General features: G+C 39.6%; 3 protein-coding genes across 3 annotated transcripts; 1 reads left to right on the forward strand and 2 right to left on the reverse strand.

Annotated features, from left to right (window-relative positions):
- Window positions 1-1428: 1428 nt before the first annotated feature.
- Window positions 1429-2401, reverse strand: tyrobp (transmembrane immune signaling adaptor TYROBP). The gene is made up of 5 exons (XM_079274913.1): window positions 2277-2401; window positions 2170-2190; window positions 1925-2068; window positions 1772-1839; window positions 1429-1656 (listed from the first exon to the last, which is right to left on the reverse strand). Exons 1-5 carry the CDS (start codon window positions 2308-2310, stop codon window positions 1600-1602), a joined length of 324 nt encoding a protein of 107 aa, XP_079131039.1. The 5' UTR covers window positions 2311-2401; the 3' UTR covers window positions 1429-1599.
- Window positions 2402-4038: 1637 nt separating this feature from the next.
- Window positions 4039-5855, reverse strand: hcst (hematopoietic cell signal transducer). Its single transcript, XM_079275788.1, has 5 exons — window positions 5834-5855; window positions 5221-5294; window positions 5014-5034; window positions 4672-4806; window positions 4039-4351 (listed from the first exon to the last, which is right to left on the reverse strand). The coding sequence occupies exons 2-5, from the start codon at window positions 5285-5287 to the stop codon at window positions 4308-4310; spliced, it is 267 nt and encodes an 88-aa protein (XP_079131914.1). The 5' UTR covers window positions 5288-5294; window positions 5834-5855; the 3' UTR covers window positions 4039-4307.
- A 4319-nt stretch (window positions 5856-10174) lies between these two features.
- Window positions 10175-16242, forward strand: nfkbid (nuclear factor of kappa light polypeptide gene enhancer in B-cells inhibitor, delta; the record flags this gene model as incomplete). Its single annotated transcript, XM_079275649.1, has 12 exons — window positions 10175-10190; window positions 12709-12839; window positions 12934-12967; window positions 13447-13637; window positions 13743-13927; window positions 14491-14596; window positions 14714-14860; window positions 14963-15014; window positions 15177-15334; window positions 15647-15763; window positions 15911-16075; window positions 16171-16242. The coding sequence occupies 12 exons, from the start codon at window positions 10175-10177 to the stop codon at window positions 16240-16242; spliced, it is 1374 nt and encodes a 457-aa protein (XP_079131775.1).
- Window positions 16243-17193: the final 951 nt, after the last annotated feature.

Consider the following 17193-nt stretch of genomic DNA (forward strand, 5'->3'; position numbering starts at 1 on the left):
GATATGTCAGAGGCGCAATCTACAGAGAGTTTTGGCTCCAATGGATTTACAGGTGTGTGGGCTTTATGTTATGTACAGACGTTTTCTCAATACTTCAGGACCTGAAGTATCTGATAAAAAAGGAGGTGAAAGCAAAGGTGCAGTCCCTTAAATTCAAGTTAAAACTAACATCCCAATGTATGACGACACATTGATGCAGATTGTGTGAAAACGTTTACTCTTCCCAGATGCAGTCAGAGGCCTTGACAGTGATGAGATCATGATTTCTAAAGTTGTGGAGAAGGATAAAGCACCATCAAGGAGCAAAACCAATGTGGGGCCACTGGTTCAGGACCAGGACAGCAGGGAGCACAGCGGGCCACACAGAGCACACCCAGCGAGCATAGAGCAGGCGGTGGATGCTCAGGAGGCTGAAAATCTGTCAGGAAAACAAGTTGTCTGTTTGAGTGGGGACCAAGTGACTGGCAGTCTCCAAAGAAAGGCAACACCAGGAAGACTTCACGGCTTCAATGGTATGCTGGCCCCTGGCAGAAGCAGAGAACTGATGGATCATGAGAGTTTGGAGGACAATGGCAGACCTGCTCCAGTGGGCAACAGAGGAGATACAGACTATGATGGCAAGACCAGCTTCTCAGTTGAATAAAACCAATGAAAGATCTGTCAATTCTCACGTACGCTCTCGCACCTCAAGAGCTCACGTCCAGCAGAGCCCCCTGATGATCATACAAAGGTGTGTTTCCAATACATTTGAATCAGACAGTTTTGTGCTTTTATCTCTATCCATCCTTTCTGGCTTAGGGTACAACTGCAACATATAATGAACGTTTTAATTAGTAACATTTCATCCTTGTCTAATTTGAAGGTGCAGTTTCCCAGACCTTGCTTTTTTATTCATCTGGTATGAATATAATGTTGAATGCCAATTGTTTTTCGCTCTTTTTCCAGATTCTATTTCTTCCTCATAATGAGTCAGGGGCCGCCATCTGTTGAGTCATACGTGGCAGACTGGCTGCTTCCAAATACAGTTGCTTCTGGGACTTTTTCATCCAAATTTAGATTTTGACGTGCATTTTGTGTTGTGACCATGTGAACAAATATAAGAAATAAAGAGGTTCTGACAATTCTGTGCTTGACTTACTCGGTTAAAGCTAATATCAAAGATGTCAGAAAATGAAACAAGCACACCTATTCCGATCACTTAGAACAGAATCTTCGAGAGTCTGACATTTTTACTTTTATCTCAATATGTGAAGCCTTTGTATGTGCACTGTAATGTGAACATTTTTAAGTAATCTCCTGAAATATAAATACAAAAAAAAAGAATGCATCTTTTTAATTTCCTTGATTTTAAAATGTAGTTTAATTTATAATCACTTAAATCGAAAAACATATTTGAAGACAGCTTGAGAAAAAACAAGAATTTTTTGCAGTGAACATCACATTTAACACAACACAATACTTAATACAACATGCAAAATACACGTATGTTGTTACCTATAATGCAGCGGGAGTAGAAGTGGCTCACACACACACAACAGATGTGTGCGGTATTATAGCTTGCAGACAAGGCATTGTTCATATTTTTATAGTACCGGTGTTTCATTTCCTAAAATGCCGAAGATCACTGTACACATCTGATTGGACTCCATGTAACTCCTACAAAAAAAAGTCAACAATTCATCATCGAAACACAAATAATATTCAGATATAACTGTACAAAAATCACATTCAGTATCTTTGAGGCTTAAACAATAATAGAGTTCCGCTTTACCTGGTAAGGAGATTCTGTGACTTCTGTTGCCATTTTCTTTGATACTGATGATGGCAGATTTCTTTTACCTGTTAAAAAGGGTAAAGTTACTGCCCACCTGCCTTATTACCAACCAGCACGCTCACAAGTTAGCAGCACTAAGTCAATGCTCACCATCATGAGAATCCCATTCCCTCCTTCTCTTGTGGCGAGTCGCAAAGCAGAACACAGAGATGGTGATGAAGACGGTCAAGATGATATCAGAGGCAATAATGCCCAATACAGACCCCATATTTATCAGGTAACAGGAACCGCAGTCTGTGAAAGAGGGAAGACGTAGCGTTGCAACACAAAACCAAAACTCACAACATCGTAGTCAAGTATCTCACAAGAGGTAAAGGTTTAAGAAAGCAAAATACCTTGCTGTCCTTCTGCAGATCCTGAAAGATAGTTCATAAAAACCGTATAATAACAGTTGAGAGAGTACACTCATAATTCTCTGTCAAACATAGAGAACACCACTCACCAAAAAACGAACCCACAATACAAATATCAGACATCTTTATGGTGGTTTCTGGCAAAGGAAGAAATGAGAGCGAGAGGTTGAGGGCCGGTCCTTCTGTTGTCTTTCAAATGGCTGTGTGGTCACACCTATAAACAAGATGTTGAAAGCCAGAGATCGTCCACAAAGCGATACTGGCAGTGGTCTGAAGATTGTCAGCATGCGACTGTGTGAGGAGGAGGAGGAGGAGGAGGAGGGAGTCCACTGCATAGAAGAGGAAGCTGGTGCTATTGCTTCTTCTTTGTAATGTGACATTCATGTGAGGGTTGCAGGTCTCATACAAAGAAACTCATTCTTACACCCTGTCACATGCGACCATTTGATCATTAGCCATCTTTTTTGACTTTTTAACAGCACTTACAGTCTTCAAAGTAACACGTCCAAGTGATGCCAAAATAAGGAGCTGTATCATCAGTTTCATTACACCTGCAGTTTCTGCTAAAATGCACGCGGCTGTATCTCCGAATAGAGCATTTCCTCATGACCTGTGGTTTTGAGCAGGCGGTTGGCCACAGTCACTGCTGCCAGTCCGTGTTATATCTAATGATGATGTCCTGTCAGAGAAATGAAAGCGTAGCTTTATTGTTTTTGTCAAGGAGACTTTGAGGTGTCACAATGATCGAATACAATAGTCTAAATATTTATATTTATGCATACCTAAAATACAAGTATATGTGTGGACAGGATGTGTTCTGAACACAGACATACACAACAACAACAACATCAACAATAATAACAATGTTTATTAATATAGCAAAGTGCTGATAATAATCTCATCTAATCTAATCATAATAAGAGAGAAAATACAAAATAAATGATTCGGACATTAAATATAATAAAAAACATTTGTAAAAAAAGCAGGAATAAAAGTTAGCAATTTAATTAAGGTTAAAAATCATATAACGGAAGAAAGCTAAAGCAAACCAAATTTTCTCAAACATGTTTTTCCAGAAGCTGTCCCTTTGTAGTTCTACAGGGAACTGCCAGAAGACTAATGAAAATATTTAGTAACATTTTAGATTTAATGTACGTTAAAAGCAGCCAAATACTTTTTCTTTTCTTTTTAGTTGTAAATGCCTTGCAGCAGCAAGACGAATTGGATTGCATTTTGATTAAAGCACATAATAAAATGTGAGTTGTAACCAAGTGCTCTATTAATGGGAATCAATCATTTCCTAAAACGGTTCAGAAACCATGAATAAGAACAACTTTTGGGTTTGCCAGGCTGTGACCAAAACTGTGTGTTGGTGTCATCAACAGAACTGAAAGACAGGGTTGTACAACATTTTTTCCAAGTGGGAATTAAAGCTATATATACCAACATATGTATTATTGTATGTAGGTGTCAAAAGCTACTCAATAGTAGAGCAGCTCTGAGCAAGGGAAGTTCCTCCTGCACAACCACCCTGCAATTTCCCAACTTTTGTGAAGTTGTGAAATGAGAGGAGACAGTTTAGCGATTCCAATCCCATGGCGATTGGCTCTTGAGAAATCCCTCTGGGTTATTTACTCAAGAGGGTTTCCACTGCATACATTTTAAAACCTGTTTTTTAAGCTGAAGCTGAATTTCTTTTATTCATTTATTTTAAGACATCATCAACTCAGTGGTTTGGCAGGTGATACACTGTAAAACATCTGTGTAAAATCAGCAGGTCAGTCTTTTATTTATTTTTAAATCACTCATATAAATACAGCTGAAATGTTGACATGAAAAGTTCAGGGCCTGTTGAAAATACAGTATTTAGTCAAGTGCTCCCAAAAGTCAACTGCAGAGGGTGCTGTGTCGTGTTGTTCAACCACATACCACATAAAGATATCTTATTCACAAGGTTGATGCATTGTAATATGTGCAAGTCACTCTGCTTGGGTTTATTGCAAACGAGTTGAATGTTGAATTCATCTTTTTAAACATTTTCTGAATAATTTCTTTGTTGGAAAAAAAAACAGGGTGTAAAAAATGAACATGATCTTATAACGTACTGCAGCACCTTTAGATCAGCTCTTGCAGTTGGCTCGGACATTCATGTACACTTTGTCAGCTGTGAAGAGATGAGAGAGACACAAATAGAGAGATGATTGAGTATTTGACAATAGAAAATGACCAAATACAAAGAACATAATAAGAGAGTGAGATGGATATCGTGATATCATAGACACAGGCACTTCTGGCAGGGTTAAAGAGTACCAACAAGTTGTACAAATGTAAACAGAGAATCTTATCAACATAGGAGAAAAACATGTGCATCCCACTATAAACAAGAGAAACGGTATGAGCAGATCTGTGAGGCCGATCCCTCATAAACCTTTTCATCCACACTTCTACACACAACATTGACTCATTTTAGCCCCATCGCCTCACCATTGTCTATCTTCTGACGCCGATGGCTGGCACATCGGTAGGTGACAATGACAATGACAAGGGTCAGCAGCACATCTACACAGATGATGCCTGCTATCGTCCCCGGCTCGATCCTGTAGCACGGCACTGTGCTCTCTGAGGAACACAGACAGACAGAAAAGAGTGGGATGGAAGATGTGAACTATAAGACTGACAGGAAAAAATGAATCATCAGGTGTCGTGGTCTGGCTCTGCATTTGTGTTGCTTGTTTTTCCAAATAACATGTTGACGATGATAATGATGATAACATTCATAAACATTGCTTTTCAAAGTTGTGTGTGTCCTCTTTTTGTCGTACGTACCCGTGAGAGCCACAGCCAGGTCTACGAGAAAGAAAAGAAAGAAACATGAGAGATTCTGCTGTTGTCTTGCTGATGGTGGCATGCAGCAACACCTCTGTCGGTTAAGTTTCCGTTACGCAAAATGTTTGTGGTTTCATTTTCCTGTGCAAGACCACCAATATTTGAGTGTGTACAAGAAGGAGAGGACAGATATGAAAACGTACTTACTGCACAGCAAAACTATGACAATCAAGAATTTGTTGGAAGCCATTGTCAAGTTGGTCAACTCAGTCATGAGCTCTCTGAAATACAAAAACAGAACCCAAACTTTGTCTTGAGCTACATGCTTCTAAACTGAGAAACATATTCCATACAACACTCACATGTGGTATTATAAATACCTCTCTTTCACATTTCATTGTATTTGATATCTGTATATCGAAGCTAAATCACCCAAAACCGTTTGAAACTGTAGGTTTGACCTTTTATATCTGCACTACTGAATGAACAACTCTTGTATCACAATGAGTCATACGCTTCTGAGTAGGCATTTGACAAAAATAGATGAGAAAAAGAGAATAGAAAACGATGAAGAAATTCTTAAATGGACTCTCTAAAATCATCAGAAAGTCATGAACATGGAGCTCTGGCAAATGTATTTCATGTGGCAAATTTAGTTTTCACAGTTGTACAAAAGAAAACTTTTACCAGATTTTCCTGTTGTATATATTTACAACTACAACTACACACAAAACTGATTTTGATGTGACTTTGACAGACAGTGAACCGTTAAAAGTTAGGATGAGGAAGAGAAAGTCAGTGCGAGTAAAGATCCTCATACCTGCTCTCCTCCAGCTGCTCTGCTATCTGGAATCCAAAAGAGGACGTGTCTCTAGTTTCCCATTGGTTTTCACTTTTGAAGGCTGACGTCAAATTGTCTTCCTTCCTCTGCTGGGCCGAAGCGCTGCCTGTTTGTTTTTGTGTAAACACAATGCGGATTGGCAGATTTGATCTGCATCTGAATAAATACAGAGTGGCTATACATTGTAATAGAATAAAATAGCATACATGTCCCAAAGAAGTTTGTCCTGGACTTTGCAGAATAACGAAATAGAATTTACAATTCAGCAATGGTGGAAGAAGTAGGGAGATCTTTTATCAAGTCGAAGTAATAATATCACAGGGTAGAAATACTGTGCTACAAATAAAAGTACCACAATCAAAATTGTACTTGAGTTAAAGCACAGATGTATACAAAATATAGTAAAAGTAACAAAAGTAAAAACATTCATTGTGCAGACTGGCCCAATTCAGAATTCTTATCATATCACTGGCTTAGAATTACTGATGTCTTAATGTGTATTTCACTTACTGATGGGTAGCATCATTTATCAGTTGATTTAGTATCTCAAAGTTGTACTTAAGTGCAGAACTTGAGTGGATGTAGTTAGTTAAATTCCACTCCTGCAATTCACAGACATAAAAACATTACAAAAGACAAGAAACAATTAAGACAGATCGTGACACTTACATGCAGTACGACGCTGTTACACAAAGCTGCATCCTTTACCGCTCTCAAAAACAAATATGTAGGGAGGAGACAACTTTCCATCTTCTGCCAGAGGGCATACGTTGGAGCTGACAGAGGAGGACATGAGCTGGATCTTCTTCCGCGCCTGTTCACTAAGATCACAAATCAAAGTGAGAGAGATCTCGACATAAAAGCGTGAAAGTGTGTGGGTTGTTTCAATGTGCCAACTCCTCTGACTCTTTACTCAATAAACAGACACTCTCACATTAAATGGCATTGAAGGATTCATGCTTTTATCAAACACATTTTCATACAAACATTTTGGCTCAATTACTTCACCTGTATAGCCTGTCAGCTAGCCAGCCAGCCAGCCTGTCTTTTCCTCAACATCCTCAAGGAGGCAGTCAACTCGTGGTTTTATGATCTGATTCTGGCAGTTGCCAATTCGACTTTGAAACAATTCAATTTGTCTGCGTGGTTCGTCTCTGTACTCGATTCATCTTGACAACTTTGCGACAGCAGATGGAGCTGTGAGGCTTTTATGGACAGCGTGCAGCACTACAGATTGATGCCTTTGAAATTGAAAATAAATTTCACACATTTTTGTTTCATCCCTGTTTTTTCATCACCAAAAAACAGTCTCATCTGAAATAATGCAGTCTTAATTGGGGGAAAAATGTCCATAAGGGGGCGCTATACAAACCATATAATATCTATATTGTCTTTATTAATGGTTAGTTTCAATTTAGTCACTAGCCTAACCCTGAATATCTTAACTCAGGAGCCAGCCAACAGCCTCTCAGCATTTTCACGATCCACAATTTTATTGTTGGGAAATTAAGTTTAATTTGATTAAAGTTGACAATTTACCTGAATAACTAAATTTACAACCCTATTACAAGTAAATGACCCCTGTTAATACCCAAATCAAGACTACATAATGCACAACACATGTCATCGAATATTCACTCAGAAAAGGTTGTAAAGCTCCTTTTGAATGAGAACATCAACCGATTAAGAGAAAGACAGAAGAACAGTAACTTCTTATTGCACAAGTGGAGCAGAGATACAAGAGACTGTAAGAGTTACTGTGTTTCGCGCCACTGCCAAATTCTACCAGGGCGGGTGCTACTGTCAAGTCATGAATGTAACTAAGTACTTACTGAATATAGAGTAGTATGTATACTTTGTACGTACTTATTTAAGTACAATTTTGAGGTAACTACTCAGATTTGTATCTGTGTGATGCTCCTACATTTTAAGGCAAATATTGTACTTTTTACTCCACTACATTTAGTTGACAGCTTTAGTTATTGTTACTTTACAGATTGAGATTATTAATACACAATATATATCAACTAATTCATTATGATTTGTTATTTACAAGTTAAATTACCCAGCAGTCTACAAAATAATGAAACCACGTTTACCAGCTACAATATCAGAGCGATGAACACACCAATGTATGAATAATCCAGTAACATAACAGATATCATTCTGAAATGGGGCATTCTTCAAAATGAATACATTTACTTTTGGTACTTTTTGTACTGCAGGACTTTTACTGTTAACAGTATATTTTTTACAGTGTCAATTAGTAAAATATCTGAGTACTTCTTCCACCACTGATGTCAGACATGTTTGAAAGTTAAGCTTCCTTTGGATCCCTGTGGTTCTCTGGCCATTTGCCCGTTCTTTGGGATGCGTAAGACCTTCAGGAAAGCAGTTTAACGTTTATTTTCACACTGACAACTTGAGGCTGTCTGGTCAACATTTCAAGATTTTCATAAAAGAAAAAAAACAAAAACAACTCAGATACTAACATGATCGACCTAATAGACCTAATTTCCTATCTTATCCAACTTTCTTTTACCATTTTAATTCATTAGTTTCAACTGCCTTGCATTTAACACTCTGATCACATGTTATTGGAATTTGGTCCTTTAATCTATGTTCTAGTTAATCATATTACTCCACATTTTATATCTCTCTTTACTGGCAATGGTCTATGGAGCAACATGAGGTATTGATGTCTGTGTTTTTCAGGTGACACAGAGCTTCCTGTAAGGCTGTGTCTATGTCTATGTGTACCACAAAGAAGATAGAGTTCACTAAATACACAACCTGAGAGACAAATACACAAAACAGTAGCCTAACTATCACAATTCAAAACACAGGAGAAGAAACTGCTCTCAGTGTAATATCGATTGACAGGTTCATCAAAGTATGTTTTCTAAAGCTGAAAACATTTACTTTCATTATGTGAACATTTGTGCTGAAGGAGCACTGTGTAGGATTAGGGGAATTTATAGGCAGAAATGGAATATATTATTAGTAATGATGTTTTCTTTAGTGTTTAATCATCTGAAAGTAAGAATAGTTGTGTTTTCATTACCTTAGAAAGAGCCGCCCATATCTACATAGTAGGCAGGTCCTCTTCACAGAGTCCGCCATGTTGCCCAGAATAGACAAACACAGGCTTCAGACAGTGAGTCTTACACACTGCTCTTTTAATAAAGGAGTAAACTCTATTAGTTGATTGGCAGAAAATGTAGACTTTACACTGATTGAGTTAGAGTTTTCATCAACAATATCTTCCTTTTGGGGGTAAAAAAAACTATAGACCATTTATTTATTCATAAATAAAGTATTAATGCTGGTAGTAGTAATTTGTGGTTCAATTGTGTTGGTCATGTCTCTTTTATTGAGATACAAAACGTTATTGAACAATGTATTCATTGTTTGTCATTCAGTATTTTAACATTGCACTGAAAACTTTTTGATTCATTGTTTGATTTATTGAGTTACTGACTGACTGAGTGAGTAAAATATAAGTACACTTATTTAAGTACTGTACAATTTTAAGGCAGTCTTGGTCACTTCTTTATAGTGCTATTACTTTGGGGCAAATAGTGTACTTTTTACTCCACTAAATTTACTTGAAAGTATAAAGTGACAGTTACTTATTGTTTTACTTCCAGGTTAACATTGAACACAGAAACATGAGATCAGTATAAGATATGATAATTAAACCGAACAATTCATTTGTAATTAAAGTGTGTTAAAATTGCAAGCCTGGACCAGCTAATAAAGCTGTTAAAATGTTGCTTACACTTCATGTATTATAACACCCATATTATAGTACTAATCTACTGATGGGAGCCATTCAGCGCAATACTTCTACATTTAATGTTGGAATACATTTTTACGACAGTACCTCTGTGCTTTCACTTCGTTAACAATATGACTTTTACTTATAAAAATGTATTCCGACATAATGCTATTCCTACTTTTAATTAAATGATCTAAAAGCTTCCTCCACCATTGTGCCCTTGTACCTTTGTGTTTAATTTGTATACTTGTTGTTAATAACTGTTTTTCGCATCACATTTCATTCTCTACCCTGCCGTGGTTTGACATGTGTGTGGCTTCCCCTTTGCTAGTGGGCGTGGAGCACAGCTGGGGGCGGTGATGGGGAACAACGTGCTCTGTGTGTACAAGCAGGCGGCGATAAGACAACAAGCCAGTCAGACTTCATCACAGAACATCACAGATCCCTCCGGCGCTGCAAATCACTTCATCACCTTTTGAAACAGACTGGTGACCGAGAGGACGACCTGTTGGAGATTTCAAAGCAAAACCGTTTCTGACATGCACTTTGATAAATGTGAGTAGACATGTGCTTTTGATTTGTTAATTATGTGCAGACTACAAGTGTCACCGCTGATTTGTTCATTGAGTGCAGATTCATAATGCTGACAGTAATGATGACAACTCATCGTTTTTCAAGTTACTGCATTGCTGAACATACTTGTTTTCAACATTCAGTGATGTGTTATTGTGTTAGTGGCAGCAGATTGATGAAAACGAATTGATTGTATTTGTAAGTCTACAACATTACACATGTATCCCTCCATCATAAACACATTTGATAGAATCACTTTCTTTAGAACTGTGGACCCTAAATATCACTGATTTGAGCTTTTGTAAACTGTAACTGTGTTTTAATGTTAGACTGTGTTTTCTAGCCAAAAGGACAATGTGTATATTTGAGATGTAATACAGGTCAGTGACACCTTCAGCCTTTCTTTCTGTTTTCGTTGAATGACAGCATAATTCTGGCGAATCCAAGAGTCAGGACATTAGTTGGGGAAACCCTGATACACCTACAACCCTGCTTGTTGTTTTCATTTCCCCTTTTGATTAATGCCAGACAAACAAACTTAGTGACGTGACGACTTAGCTTTCTTTGTTCAAGTCCTCTTTGACACAGGCTTGAGTGATCACATATTTTCTCTGTCTTGCCGGGCTCGGTTATACCACAAAATGAGGAAATTGGCTCCGCACTGCTTCTTTCATTCTGTACACAGTAAGCCAAAAGAGAAAGGTCGTCGGAATCCCCAACCTCCCACGCACATGACTTAATGTCCAGGGGTTTCCACAACTCCTATTTGAATATAGCACAGAGTAGCCCAAAGCAGTGTGTGGGCACTTTAAGCAAACCCAACATGTATACCGGTATATGTGTGTGTGGGCTAAGATGTCCTGAGAAACTAAAAGCCATTTCCTCACTTCTAGTTTCTCTTAGCTGATGTGTCAGACTGTAAAGTTTTGGGCAACTTTTATCGTATGGTAATTTGCTGTTTGATATAGATTGTGGAGTTACATTTCGCAGCATTACATCATCAGTAACAAAAAGGCCAAAGGTTTCCTTTTGTTGTAAAGATCAAATGAGTCAGGCTTGAGTAACCTATAGTAACACCTTCTGAACTACAAAATCAAACCTGGCGTCACTGAAATGTACTGACTGATGTCATTTATTCTGATAAAGTGACCTTTCTGATATTGTGGGGGCAGGTCACGCACACAGCAGCACAAGGCCTTATTGTTTGGGACAGGTTTTCAGCTGGAAGTGAAAGTGTTGCTTTTGAAAGACAAGACAAACTCACATTTCTCTCTCGCTGGTGGAATTTGCATATTTTGTTTTTGGAAGTATACCTTCTTTGTATTTGCTCAGGAGAATAGAGCTATATTGTCCCTGTGTGGCTCAACACAGCAGTTAACATTCACAGGCAAGAAGAATACGATAACTGACAAAGGAACATAAGCCTCTTCTTCATGCTCTGCCTCCGGGACATGTTGGTGCAAAAGAAAGCACAAGGCGGCCACACGTGTCGAGGTGACGTGCCTGTGACACACAGGAAGATGTGGTTTGCCTTTTCTGTTAGCGTAACGGAGCGAGACAGGAAGATGTCATAGAAAATAAGCTGTGGCAATCCCATGCTAAAGGTTTTCTGATGAATTTGTCTGTTTTTGCACGGCCGCACGATCTGTGTTCCTAATGGAAGAGGTTTCTCAGAGCTTTATCTTTGTACTCCGGTTCCACAGACACGGTGGAAATATCACTTTATCTTTCACGTGTGGGGTGAAGCTTTTGAGGAAACAACCTGTGTGGTCACGTCATGTCAGCTGGAAACATCAGAATTCTGTTTTGCAATATGTTTTCCTATTTTTCTCACCTGTTTAATGGAAATGATACTTATTTTTATCAGCAGGGGAAAACATACTCATAGCATAATGGATATTTTCTATTTGATGTACTTTTGTCTAAGGAGGCGCAGAAAAATGCCACAGTGGAGAAAGTGAGCAGGCAGACTCATTTAAGAGATTGTGATGTTATTATCACACTCTAAGACTTTATTCTGCACTGCATTCATTCAAATCTTAGCCTTTTACTGCTTTCATAAACCAAAGCCTCTCTTGATGAGATATAAAGTAAAATGTTGATATACTCCAGTGAGATTAGAACTTGCATGCACAGAGAGGCTACCCATACTTTACATCACTATCTGCTATTTATTTTCTAACTTACATATTTTGTCATGCATAACCATAAAAAGAGAGAGCTAAATAATCGATCTATTTGCAGCTTTATGTTTGATAGAATTCTAAATGAAATATATTTGGGATTTTGACTGTTGGATGGACAAAACTTTTTATAGATCAAAGAATGAATCAATACTTATAAAAGATAACCTGCAGATACATGGGTAATTACAAAAAGTAATTCGCTGCAGCCCTAACTGTTGCACTTCCAAAATGTATCCATCTATTATGTCCGTCTCATGTCAACAAAACACAATGACCGTATCGTCATTCCTTTTTGCACGATTGACCCTTTTCAGCGCCAAAAGAGAAGCAGTGTTGCAGTCTGCCCACAGTGAAGAAACTCTTGGAGCAGAAGAGAAGGCGCGAGACAACGTCTGTCCCACCCTCCTGCTCTACGGCCAGCACAAGTCCTGCTCCTCCAACTACAGTAAGGCAGCTCACAGAGGGGATCAGCATCTCACTAAATGTTATATCGTAAAGATGTGACTGTTGATGTTTGTTTTTTTCTTCCGTTCTCCCAGCAGTTACCTTCAGCAGAACAGTTTACCTGCACAGGTAAGAGGAGGACAACTTCTGCACAACACTTAAAGGGAAAGCCTGTTGATATTCTTTCTGGCCTGATATTACAGCTCATTCCTCTGGGATGTAGAGCTTCATTGTTGTCCAAAAAGTATAACAAATGCTTCAATTAGCCCCACTGTCGCTTTGGGTGACATGTTCCTTCGTTAAGATGAACATGGACACATGGAGGCAATTACATACATACATACATACATTACACATACACTATCTCCAAAAAATACACCAATTAAAAATGAATGATGTGTTTTTGACCTTATTATTAGGATGTATGTCTATGGTTTGGCACAGGGTGGGGAAGTCAGAAAGTATTGAGGGACGGACTAAAACTTTGTGGTTTTTGGTCTTTTCATGAGATTTGTTGGAAATAACACAATTGTGAAACATCACCAGACCTGTTATTTTATCTTGAACATAATGTCTTAACATTACTGACTGAGTCCTTTCCATTTTAGGTGCATCAAGCAGCTACTCAGACATGGCAGTGAGCTATGAGCAGTGGACCCCTGCAGCAGAGTCTGCGGTCGGTTACTACCACAGCCATCCAGAAACCAGCTACGCTGCAGCCTACAGCCTCCCAATGACATCTGAATACGGCACACAGCAGCAGGTCCCGGGATATGGAGACACAATGACTCAAACCTACGTAAGAGAAATCCTGTAAATGTGGACTTTCTACCAACATGTTGTACATATCTGTATCATACCTGAATGATGGTCTGACCTTTATTACCTGTTTTCTCCTGAGCAGGAGTGCCCGATGAGTGTAGTCACAGATCCCGGCATGTCTTCGTCTTGGTCCCTTCTGGGCTCCAGTCAGACCGCACAGCTGAGCTTTGGTTCGTCAATGGACGCCACCAAGCTGGAACAGGCCAGGATGCTGCTCAGCAGGATGGATTACAGCAGAGCCACTGGGCAGGATGAAGACGGAGACACGTGAGTGCTTATGAGTGACCACATGTGTGTGAGAATGTGCCGTGTGGAAGATATGTGTGCTGACGAAGCCCAAGAAAGAGACTACAAGTTAACTGACAAGCATGGGCCCTCTCAATTTTCTTTCACACACACACACACACACACACACCCACACGCACGCACACACACACACACACACACACACACACACACACACACACACACACACACACACACACACACACACACACACACACACACACACACACACACACACACACACACTGCTGACATCACCACTGTGTGTGAATGCGCATATGTGAGCACACAATTTATCTATTTACTCAGGAGTTTCGTTTTCAGTCACAAGCTAAAAGTGAGAGCCACATTTGCAGTTTGGTAATCCCACAAAGATTAAGAAAACCAAAAGATGTGAATGAGTCAGCCTCTCGTGCTCGATGATTGTATAAAGTGGAGAGACAAATTCATCTGTGAAAGGGAAAAGTGTGAAATTGGTTTCAGGGATTACCACGACTCTCCTGCCAAACTTAAAACGAATTTATCGTGTGCTCTTGTTCTCTCAGCATCCTGCACATCTACACTGCCAAGGGGCTGAGGGAGTGTGCCTTTGCTGCTGCAGAGAGGCTCAGGGATGTAGGCGGGCTTGATGCCAAGGAGCACAAGGGAAAGGTATGAACAAAAAAATCTTCCAAAGTCTGCAAATTGCTCTTTTTGACACACATACTTACATAAGCACAGGATGATCATTTCTCACGATAGAGTTGTTGAATTAATGTGCTTGTGCAGACTGCTTTACTGGTGGCGGTGACAGCAAACCAGCCAGAGATTGTGCAAGATCTGCTGTCCTTTGGAACGGACATCAATGCCTGTGATGATAAAGGACAAACTGCCCTTCATCTGGCTGCCCACTATGGTTTACCTGGGGTTCTTCAGGTAAAGGCAGCACTACTAATGCATTGATTTGGCATGACTATCACAGCAAGTCATACAAATGTGGGCTATACCAAGCAGACCTTCATGATTCCTCTTTTGCAGGCAATTCTGTCCAGCAGGCCGGCTGTCAACCTGGAGGCCTGCAATTTTGAGGGTAACTTAATGTTATTACAATGCAAATGATTAGCCAACAGGAGAGTATTGTTAACCTAGACATACATTCAAATTTGGACTATGTTTTTAGCACCAATTCCAAAGTATTTACATCATTAGAGCCTCAATTGAAACGTTACATGTGTCTTCTTCTTTGCCTTAGGTATGACTCCTCTGCACTGCGCAGCCATTTCTCACAGTGTCACCATGAAGGCGTTGTCCAACAGTGGGCTGGCAGATGTTGGTCTTCAGAACAAGGCAGCGGAGAAGCTCTCCTGTGTACAGATGCTTCTCACTGCCGGGGCGTTCCTACTCAGCCAGGTGCAATATAGCTCTCTCTTTTCTGAATGTCATGTGAGCAAGTAATAAGCATACATGTGTCACAGTAGAGACATATTAGCAGGTGGTCGGTCAGCAGTCAGGTATGGAGTTCAATATGTTAAACCCTGACCTTTCAGTCAGAATTATCAGTTCGTAGGGGAAGTGCCCAGGTTTTATCCAACCATGATGACAAACCATCACCCCCCCCCCCCCCCCCACGCCTCCCTCCCTACTCCCTGTTTTGGTTTATCTGCCTTGTTTGACACTTAAATGTCTCAGTCTGACTTGTGGTTTTCACTCATCCACTTCCAGGAAATCAAAAGTAACAAGACGGTGCTGCACTTGGCAGTAAAGGAGGGGAACATCGATCTGGTGACTTATCTGCTGAGGATTCCCCTGCCGAACATGAAAGACTTTGTCAACTTGAAAGTGAGTCCCACTCTGGCACAAAACTCAAAACTGGATTTTAAAAATGCAAGTGTTTGTGGGTTCATGTGAATTTCCAAGTACATGCCGTATACATACCTGACTATAAACAGTCTGAGTCATGCTGCATTTCCCCCCTTTTGCATATAGGCGCATGGTCACACGGCTTTACACATGGCAGCTGGTCTCCATGGTAACCCCCACCAGGAGGAGATCCTGCAGCTGCTTCTGCGCAGAGGAGCCGATCCCAGTGTCCGCAACCTGGAGAACGACCAGCCGGCTCACCTGCTGCAGAGCGGCCTCCAGGGAGAGCAGGTGAGCAGCACATCGTTGTTAACAGCCAGCCAGACGTGCCCTGTTTCAGTTTTTGCCAAGGGTTAGCTATCATTAATGTATGTTTCAATTTCTAGCTCAAGCTCATGCTGAAGAAACGAAGTGCTTCCTCTCGTCGACGTATCGTGTCCTTGCAGGACCAGGAATGACATGAAAATCCCCACTTGTAATCCCCATTTGGAGGGAATGAGTTTTGAAGATGTTGCCTCTGTTAAGAAGGGGATTTACAGTTTATTGTTATGTTGCTTTGGGAATCTCTGGCCTATATATTGTTAACAAACTAGTTTGTCATATTAATCTCTAGATATAATTTTGATTGGATTCTGCAAATTATGCTTTAATTCATGAATCTTAAATTACCTGCGATTTGGTGTCTGTAAAAAAGGCTCTATTTATCTTTCTACGCATAGTCGAATTATTCATGTGTCGACAAAGTATTTCATTCCAAAATGTTTAAACTGTTCTGACTATAACAGACATTTTAATTTATGTATTTATTTTTTTATCAAAATGGATATTTAACTTTTGGAAATGAAAGCTTTTAAAGGAACAGAATTGAAGAGCATCTACTAACAGCAGAGGCTGGAGACGTCGCTGTGGAAGGTGGAGTAGTATTGGTTTCTCTGACAGGCTACACTCCCAGTTTAACGTTGATTTCTATGAAATCGTTTGTATGACCTCCAGGACAATGTCCCTGAAACCCCTCTGACACTCTTGTCAAACCCCCCCCCCCCCATCATGACAAGTTATCATATTGATACACTGAGTGATGGTTTTGATTTCGGTCAGCATGTGTGCTTATGTTAAGAATGCGTGTGGTAAAAATGAGAAGGAGCTATCACATAATTTAACTCTCTGTCTGTATGCATCATACTTACATGTGTAACATCAAGTACAACTTTCCTTTGTGGGAAAAGAAACTTGACTGTATGTAAAACGATTATGTATTTGAAACTGGTTGTGACAAATAATGTTCTTTTCACAGAGTAATTACGTGAGTAAGTGCGATGACAAATTGTCTGACTAACTGTACATTTTAGTCGTGAGTCATGAATAAAAGCACAGTAACACTTGTATTTAAAGCTCCATCTAAATGTTTT

Source organism: Melanostigma gelatinosum, assembly GCF_949748355.1.
Source record: "Melanostigma gelatinosum genome assembly, chromosome: 9".
NCBI classification, from domain to species: domain Eukaryota; kingdom Metazoa; phylum Chordata; class Actinopteri; order Perciformes; family Zoarcidae; genus Melanostigma; species Melanostigma gelatinosum.